This window comes from Ursus americanus, chromosome 5, assembly GCF_024610735.1.
Source record: "Ursus americanus isolate L20-20 chromosome 5, mUrsAme1.1.p, whole genome shotgun sequence".
NCBI classification, from domain to species: domain Eukaryota; kingdom Metazoa; phylum Chordata; class Mammalia; order Carnivora; family Ursidae; genus Ursus; species Ursus americanus.
The window spans coordinates 64,500,352-64,510,092 of NC_142131.1; the positions used below are offsets into that span (position 1 = coordinate 64,500,352).

Sequence of the window (9,741 nt, forward strand, 5' to 3'; positions counted from 1 at the left end):
CTTGATCACTTAGGCATTTCTGTGAAATTTTTATAATGCTGTATATCTATTCAGAGCAAGTCGTCTCCCCATGATCTATCTACTCGCGTCCATTTTTGCGCTGAGGTTGACATCCTTCAGCATCGCCGCACACGTGTAAGGTGGACGGTCCCTGGAAAGTGGTGTGCGGGGCACTGTGGGTCATTTAACGTTCGCCTCGGCCAAACACTCAAGGCAGGGCACCTCCCGGGAAACCTCGTCCGTGCCTTTTCCCTCCCGCCTCTTCTGCTCACTCCCTGGGGCTTTTGCTGGCCCTTCCACCGCTCTGTCCTCACCTCACTTGCCCTTTCCGCGGCTCTTCTGTCTCTTCCTCCTGCCCTTGAACATGGTCTGCCCTTCACCCTCCACTGTGCACCACCCACTCCTGTGTCCCCTCTCATGCTCCTTTCCCTCCCACCAATGCTCGTCTGGAAGTCGCAGCTTGGAGTGTCTGCTCAGCATCCCATAATGCTCCCATTCGGGGGCCAGCCCACGGCACCTTGAAGCCCCCCTTTGTTTATGGGATGAGATGGAAGGCAGACTCCACCAGCGTCTCTTCCCACCCCAACAACTGTGCTTGAGCCCCTCCTCTGGACCCCTGGGCCTCGGCTAGTACCACATGGGGTAGCGAGATGGCAGGATTCGGAGACATGTTCCAGTGCTAATGTGAAGAAAAGCCCCCAGGCCTCGTTACCGTTACGCACCAACACCAATATGTAAGCATGACTCTTCCTGGATTGGATTATGGAAAACATTTCAGCACGCATTCAACAATTCCCTAAGTGGGAGCACAGCAACTCTGTTCCCATCCTGTAGGAATTCTCACGGCTGGTTTTTCAACAAGCACAAAGTTTTTACCACCCTTTTTGGGCTGGTTCAGACCCCGAATTGGGCAGCACAATTAAGATGTCAGGGACCATCCTAAGAAGGTTCAGGACACAAGGAGGGGCATTACCGAGTTCATGGGGTCACATGAGTCTCACTCTGTGGGGGATCCCCAAACCACCCTTAGGCTCTTAGGATTGACTAGAAGGCCTCACAGGAATCAGAAAAGCTCTTTTCCTCATGGTTACAGTTTATTACAGCAGAAGAATACCAATTAAAATCAGCAGAGGGAAAGGGTCCATGGGGCAAAGTCCAGGAGAAACCAGGCACAAGCTCCCAGGTGTGCCCTCCCAGTAATGTCACACCGATCTGCTTAATCTTTCCAGCAACGATTTGTGACACACAAAGCATTATCACCCCAAGCCTTGGTGTCTGGGCTGTTTATTGGGGTCAGTCACATAGGCACGAAGCGCCTGCAGGACTGCCCTGGGCTCCTCAGAATCCAGGCCCCCCTCACAGCGAACAGAGGTGTTCAACATAAATCACATTGTTGGCATAAACGATTTCATTATACTCTTACCATATGGCCCAAGGCCTCAGGCACGCAAAGACATTAGTAAAAGGCAGAATATCGCAGGGGCTCAGAGCTCCTCTCTACAGAGCCAATCTTGAAAACGGGTCTTTCTGGGGAACAGGCACGATTTGAGCAACCCAGGCGTGCTGAGTTGACCCCCGCCTGCAGACATTCCCAGGGTCAAGATACTGGAAGCCTTTGGCCACACCACAGCACTTCTCGGATCTCAACTATTACCTTCCGGAAATAATACCCTCTCTATCTTCCTGTAGGGTCAGTGTTCAAAATAATAACCACTGAACTGTTTTCAAAAACAGCAGGCCACCTACAGCAAAGACACTTTTTAAAGTTCCTATTTTTATCATCATCACTGTTGTCATGTTAAATTATTATCCATAACCCCCATTCCCCGGGGAGGCGAGATACGGAAATGAGCCCCTAATGCTTCCTTGTGATCTCAGGTCAGAAGCGCCCGTGTCCAGTTTCGGAAGACAGAGACACCCTCGGTGTGTCTCCACTCCACCCCGGCCTCTAACTGTGACCTTGCTTTTCTCTGTCTCCCCCTGTCCCCGGCAGTGGCTCCGAAACCCAGGCCCCCAGCACGAGAAGCGGACTCTGTTTGGAGACATGGTGTGCTTCTTGTTCATCACGCCGCTGGCCACCATCTCGGGCTGGCTCTGCCTGCGGGGCGCCGTGGACCACCTGCACTTTAGTAGTCGGCTGGAGGCCGTCGGACTGATTGCACTCACTGTGGCACTCTTCACTATTTACCTCTTTTGGACACTCGTAAGTACGGCCCGCGGCCCGGGGGCTCGGAGCCGCTGGAGCTAGCAGCCCCACTTGCCCCGTAGCAGACAGATCTGCGGGGGTTTATCACCACGCGCGTGTGCTTGTGTATGCGCGTGCCTGGGTGTGTGTCCGTGTCGGTGTGCTGCTGGGAAGAGCAGATCCAGGAAAGAAAAAGCCCCAGCTTCCAAAAGCCCATCAGTCAAAGACACACACCCTAGACACTTAGCCTCGTCCAGGGTTCTAGGGCGCCGTCCACGGTGAGGCGGGCGTGTTCTTTCTCTGGCTTAGGGTTCTCACTCTTGCCGGGGTTGCACTGTGTTATGAATGATGGGCTTGGCTGCTGTGGCTGTCACTGCCTGTGCAGATCATGAATCCCCCTGCTGCCCTTTGCTTCTTGCTCCCTGACACAGCCTGAAGTCTTTGTTGGACCTGGAGCTGCCGTTTGCCTGATGATTATTCCGTGTGTTGGGCTATTGACTCTGCTGCCCATAAAAACGCTCATTTATCTGGCGAGAAGCCTCCACCAAAGAAACCCATTTCCCAATAAGCATGCCTGCTGTATACGAGGAGGAATTCTTAAACACGTCTGTTTTTTTCATTCACTTAACTCCTGAAGAGAGTTGAGTGCTTGGGCGGCAGTTGGCACAGCACTGATCTCACTCTTTATGTTTCCCTCTGGGACCTGCGGGGAAGAACGTCACTACCCTCCAGACTCGTTTCAGAAACCGGGCGCCCAGCTTCCTGGCATGATTCTGCTGTGCCTGCTCATTCCTAATCTGAGCACGTTCCACGGTTACTTAATAGGTGTTTCCTGTCCAGAGCGTACCATTCTCTCATCCCACAGCACGGCGTCAGCATGTGGAAGCTTCTAGCGCTCACTCACACTTGCCCCTTTGCTCTGGCTTCCAAACCCTGTCCCACCAGCTGCCACTCCTGCCGGGCCTACCATAGCGCCCCCCACCCAAGCTCATTTCCCTCTTGTTTGTCCTGTGACTCTGCAGCTCAGTACCTCCTCTCGGGGCAGGGGCCGGGGGGGAGGGGTGTCGTTCAGGGGGTAGGTAGAGGAACACGTCAGTCTCAGTAAGAGGGACATGGCTCGAGCCTTGGTAAAGACGGAACATTCTGATGCTTGAACGCTCTCCAAGTCCCCTGGTGAATTTAGGCATTCTGCTCCCAGCCTCACGACGCCCCCACCACCAGCAGAAGTATGACATCCTCCTTTAAAAGTCTGTGCTGCCCAAGTGCGTCCTGATTCACTGTGAATCAAGCAACGAAGCGGACTCAGAAGTCACAAGGCCATGGGAATGAGAAGAGGGTTAGAATAAGAAATCAAATCCTCCTTAGTACTAACTCCCCATTAACTGCACCAGTTTGGAAAAGTCAGTCCACGTCTCTGGGCCTCAGCATCCTCATCCGTAAAGTGGGGATGACAGGAATGCCTATGCCGCAGGCTCCCTGCTGCTTAGGGACAGAAAGGACAGAGCACCCGAGGAAAGTTCTCTGGAAAATAACCGTCAGTTCTTACCATGCTTACAGGTTTGCTAGTCTGCGATTTTTCTTACATGCGCGGAGGGTGGCTGAAGATGTAGACCTAGTTATTGGGCTTCCAAACCAATTTAAGGCCTTTTGGAAAACCTGCTTTGTAAAGCATATGCTCACCTATTACGAAAGAGGAAAAGGAGGCCAGAGGAGGAAGAAAGGGAAAGATTTCGTGGGGGAAGGCGGATGTGACTCTGTTTCATCACCCATCTCAGATGAAAGGCGGCTTGGGTGGGAAGGGTGCCTGGAGTGGGCTCTTGCAGGAGAGTGACAACATACTTCACTCTGGAAACCTTCCCAAGAGGCTGTGAAAAGCACACGCATTAGAACCCAAAGGCCCTGTGGTCGGACCCAAGATTTAGCATCCTAAGAGCTGGGTCTCTCTAAACAGGGTACTTAACCTCTCTGATCAGCCTTCCCCTTATACAAAAAGTGGTGGAACAGTGACAGCCCCTGGGTCACTGGGCTACCGTAAGGACCAGGTGGGGGACCTTCGGCAATATTCATCAGAGCACCCAGAACAGGCATGGGGCTTTCTTCCTCTGGACGCCCAGCTGGCTGCAAGACACAGAGCAGCTGGAGGGAAGGGAGGGCGTTCTCCCCTCTGAGTGGTGTGGAAACCGGGCTGCGGCGCCCCTGAAACAGAGGTTACTGAATGCGGGCAGCTCCCTCCCAGATAAATGCTGTACTGAGCCGCCCTGGCAGGAGCCGTAACTCAGGAGCTGACAGCACTTGGAAAGTGCCCTCCGGCAGAAACCCATTGTAAACAAGCTGTCAGGCTTCCGGAGAATATGCTGTGAAAATGTCTTAGATAAACAAACACCGTGTCAGTCCCAGCCCGGCTGCCGCTCGGAGGAGCCTTCCTGGCAGGGCCTTGCCGGCGCTGGGAACGGGGACACATGGCCCCGCCACCGCCGCCTCATCGCGCCTCTGCAGTCCGTGTCCGGCCCTGCCGCCACTCGGGGAGCTGGGCCTTCTGGAACCTGCCATGTAGAAGCCTGCATCGGGGACCCAGGAGGCCGGGGTGCCAGCGATCTGCTCCGTAAGCCCAGGGAGCGATGCCCTGCAAACATCACTGCCCATGTCACAGACCGTTTGAGGTCCAAGGAGAGACATCAACTGAGTCCACGCTCGGGGTCAAGAAGTCACCCAGGGTGGCACTTAGAAATAGCCGCACGCGGACAGGTGGGGGACCCGGGCTGCCATGCTGCAAGGACCCGCGGGGAGCCCCTGAGTTCCCCACGTCACTGAGGCTGCAACCAGCACCCAGCGCGGCACTGGTGAAGGCCCGGAATGGAATGAACGAGCCATCTGTTTCCTCTGGCTGACTCCCAGCCCCCTGGGTAGTCATCTGAATTCTCCTTAGACAGTCGGGACACCTCCGGGAGGACACTGCCCAACAAAGGTCACCGTGTGCACGCCGGCTGAGCCACCGCCCCCACGGCCCACGGCGGCCTGACGGTGCTGAGGGTGACCTGTGCCCGTCCTCCGCGGCCCATTTGCTCACACACGGCCCGCCTGCTTGGTGCAGCTGGGGATCAGGGGGCTGGGCCGTTTCTGGGAAGACGACTAACAAGGCCCTCGCCCCGTCTGTAGGCCTCGATCACGCCATAACCTCCAGAGAGAAAGGGCAGAATACAAAATGGGGACTGAGATTTCCCACACCCTGCCGTGACCTCCCAGCAGACCTTAGGCCACCGCCTGTCACCTCCCTGAGTGGGAGAGGTAGATGCTAATGTGATCCTTCCTTGCCCCGGCCGTGTGACCACAGCTCTTTGTAGGATCTTGCCCACGACAGGTTGATATCCCTTGGTTGAAGGAATGAATACCTCCAGAAATCCATCCCAAAAGAAGTATTTTTAGAATAGTGGCCCTGTGCTCTTTCTTCCTCTTCTCTCCGTAACACAGACATTTAAGGGGCGCGTGGGTGGCTCAGTAGGTTAGGCATCCAGCTCTTGATTTCGGCTCAGGTCCTGATCTCAGGGTCATGAGATGGAGCCCCATGTTGGGCTCCGTGCTGGCTGTGGAGCCTGCTTCAGATTCTCTCTCTCTCTCTCTCTCTCTCTCTCTCTCTCTGCTTCCTCCCCCGGGGACATTTAAGAAATATCTAAACGAAGTTCCCAGTGTTACGGAAGTCATAGCTTCTTCTTGGTTTGTTGTTTATTCTCCCCTCGCTGCCTCTTTATTCCTCTAGGTCAAACCTCCTTTTTTTCCTATTCTGTTCCACTGCGGGAAGGGACTGTCTTGGAGCTCCTGGCCCAGGCTCAGCATTAGCCCAGAGCATTTGCAAACCCAAGGTCCCGTCTGCATTATGCCCAAGTTCCTGGATTTTCCCCTACAAGGAGTCCTCCTCATCCAATGCTTTCTTCTTATTGATTGGATTTGCTTGCAGACTGTGATGGTTAACGGCAATTAAGACAGAGGAATGCATAATATCTCGTTCGTTTGTCTCAACAAGTGGGCTGATTTCTGCCCCTCCTGGCCAAGGAACCAGGAGCCCAGCTCTGTCACTGACTCCCTGGGTTCCCTGCAGCAGTGCTCCTCAGGCTCGAACGGATCTGTGAGTCACCTGGGGAGCTTGTTAAAATGCACGCTCTGATTCCTTCAGTCTGGGTGGAGCCCAAAATTCTGATGTTCTTACAAGCTCCCAGGTGATACAGCCTGCTGCTGACCCCCGGCCACACTGAAAGCAAGGGAAATAGCGCCTTTTTTCTCTTGTCCTCCAGTTCCCCTGTGTCTAAGAAGGAGCATCACACAATCGTCTTCTTTTCCATATTTAATGCATCAAAAATAACAGGCCAACAACAGTTCGGTGTGTGAGGCACGGTGCTAAGTGCTTCTGTGCGCTCTCAGACATCACTCTTCACGTTTTGCCGACAAGGAAACTGACGCTTGGGGGTGGCAAGCAACCCTCCCAATGTCACGGAGCCACTAGGCAGAGAATGGGGATCCAGGCCTGGGGAGCCTGGCCCGAGAGCGCTGGGAAGGCGCCACCTGCACGCACCCGCAGTGACTTCTCGGCTTACCCGGGTCCAGCACGCACAGCTCCTTAACGTACAGATGAAGGGTCTCTTGATTTGAAACCCAGCTTTCCTATAATATCTCCAGATTCCAGTCTTTTTGGACTGCCAAAGCTCCTCACGAGTACGAGTCTGCCTTCTCCTCTCTCCCTGCTCTTGGCCCCGAGCAGCGGGCTTTCCCACCTGCGTCTCCCACACTCAGGAAGGAGCACCACGCAGCAGCAGGGATACGTGCATGAGAATCAAGCTTGGAAAAAACAAAAAAAGAAAACAACCCAAACCTGATCCACTTTGGCATGTTCATGGCCTTTTGGAGAAAAGCACATCTGTGTGAGTTTAAAAGCTTATATTTTCATACCCAAATCTCTCTGGCACTCGGCCTGTGGCATCTGCTTTCTAGCCTTGGAAACTTAAGCGAGCGGCCTTGGATTTCATGATCCTGCCAGAGGACCAGTAAAGCCCTTTCTGATCCAGGGCCTGTGCTCTCCTCTGCTTCCAGAAACGCTGAAATCCAACCGTGGGGTAACCCCTCTCTCTGACCACCACGGACCCTGTCCTGGGTTCAGCCCAATGCACCCACCCCAGACGATCAAATAGCCCATCCTGGGTCATCTGTCAGCCTGAGCTCACAGGCACCTTCCTTCCCAGCACCTACCTACTCATCTGAATGTTCTCAAACAGGAACCTTCCCCCATTTTTAAAGAGAGTCCATGCATCTTCAGAAGTACCGACTCTGAATTTCCCGGGCAGTCCATCCAGGCCAGACGCCAGCCTTCTCCAAAACGAACCACAGATGTGTCTCATTCCAGGATATTTACATGGGAAGCAAGTACTTTTCGGCACAGTTACGCCACGATTGGCCATCAGTTTACTGCTCATAGTGTTGTATATTATAGAAGAGAGTCTTAAATCTGAAGCAGGGTTGCAATCAGAAAGCGTAGGGCATCAATTCACTCAGCAAACTCCTCCGAGCAACTTCCTAAGCGCCAGGCACGTGATAGGTGCTAGGCATGCGGTGATGAATACAGCCCAAGCCCTGCTGCCGAGATGCTCGGGGAGCAGGGAGAGAGAGACATAAATACACTGATGCACGGAGCACTTGATGCCATGCTGAGGTAGGCACGAGCCATGCAGGTGCCCAGGGAAGTGGACCCTACCCAGGCTGAGCTGAGGAAGAATTTATCCGGGGACTTGGTGCCCACGACGAAGCTTCCCCCACTGGAAGCCATAGAACGCCGGAGCTACAGGTAGTCGGGGGTCACCTATAGGGGCCAACTGGTACAGTTGTAAGAGTTGTGCATGGCACAGTCCGAAGGGTACCCTTCCTGTCATAGTCAGTCTGAATGTTGAATTGTGCAGTGTCCAACCTGCAGGAGGGGACATGATACCCAAGCATCCCTCTCATTTAACAGAGAGAAAGCTGAGGACCAGAAAGACACACGGCCCAGGTCCCACCCCCGAGGCGAGAGCTAGAGCTGCACCCACTCTGCCCGGCTGTCTATAGCCAGCCTGCTTCACAACTGATGCTTTGGGGCCCAAATGCTACTATCCGCAAACTAAATCCGGCCTCTGAAGGAACCTCATTTCCTATTCATGTCCTAATTGTTTCCACTCTGAGGAGGAAGGAAGGAGGCTGCCCCGGGAGCCCTGCCCGTGTTCACACGGGGGTGTTCTCTGGTTGGTGCCGATCTCCCAACACTCAGCTGCGGGCCAGCGCAGTGTGGCCCCGGGGGGCTCGTCTCGCTGTACTGCCACCAGCTGTTCGGAGCTGTTGTCAGTGACCTGTTTGTTTCTTGGATTGATTATCGGCTTCTGCTGACCTGAAACCTTCCCTTCTGTTCCCTCTCCTGACCCCAGGTGTCATTTAGGTACCACTGTCGATTGTACAACGAATGGCGTCGGACCAATCAGAGAGTGATTCTCCTCATCCCAAAGTCTGTCAGCGTCCCCTCTAACCAGCAGTCCCTGCTGGGCCTCCACTCTGTCAAGAGGAACTCAAAGGAGACCATTGTCTGACATCCGTGTGGCTGGTTGGTTGACTCGTTTGGGGTTCCGGAAGTTTCTGCACTGGGGCCATGCACTGAGCCACCCCCAAACCCTTCCTGAAGCCGTGGGTCTCGGGACATCTGGAGTCGTGGGAGCACTGCGCCCCTAGCACCGGACTCGCCCCAAAGAACACAAAAGCCGTTTCACTTGGAATCATGGATGCTGCAATCACGTGATACTCGCTGAGCTGCCAGACATGCTTACCGAGCAGATACTATATGGAGTTTCCCGAACACCTGTTTAACAGAGGAGGAAGATGCAATTCAATGCTTCCTTTTTTATTACTATTTCAAATATATATATATATATATAGATATAGATAGATATATATTAAAGTCAGATGATAATCACCATGGAAAAGCCGATGTTAAAACTGGTTTCTTGGTTTGGACGCGGCTGGTTTTGGGTGAGCGTATTTGTTTCCCGGTTTCTACTGTAGATTCTTTGGGGTAATTTGATAACCTGAGTGGTCTTTTTTCATCTCCTTCTTCACTCTTACTCAAGGGGACAGCGTAACAACTGCAGAACAAGGCATATCTGAAGGACATTTTGTACTAAACTTCATTTATTCCGTTTTTAAAGGGTGGGGGATGGCGTGGCGACTCTCCCGACAGTGGGCTGTTTATTTAAATTTCATTAGGAGAAAAAAATTATGGTGAGAAGCACGCTCCTTTCAACTTGTTTGGTACTGCCGGCTGATAAAAACTATTTTCTAATAATAAATATCCAGTGTGTGAAAGACAAACCCCATTGATTGCAATATTCTTTTTTTTTTTTTTTTTGAAATTATAACACCGGTGAAATTCCCCCAAAGTAGATTTTTAAAAGAAAAAAAAAAAGAGCAAGTGAAAAGGTTGGTGTTCTTACTCCCATCCCATGTAGTTCATGTCTTAATTCTGCATTTGCAAGGAACCAGAGGATCATTAGACA

The 9,741-nt window shown here is 52.9% G+C and overlaps 1 protein-coding gene across 1 annotated transcript in view; it reads left to right on the forward strand.

Moving 5' to 3' along the window:
* Nucleotides 1-9,447, forward strand: part of MARCHF3 (membrane associated ring-CH-type finger 3) — a 135,416-nt gene extending 125,969 nt beyond the window's left edge. Inside the window, exons 4-5 of the mRNA XM_045794818.2 lie at nt 1,994-2,203; nt 8,623-9,447. Of these exons, the coding sequence (XP_045650774.1) occupies nt 1,994-2,203; nt 8,623-8,781 (369 nt within the window). The 3' untranslated portion in view covers nt 8,782-9,447. The remainder of the gene's footprint in view (nt 1-1,993; nt 2,204-8,622) is intronic.
* The last annotated feature ends 294 nt before the right edge of the window (nt 9,448-9,741 follow it).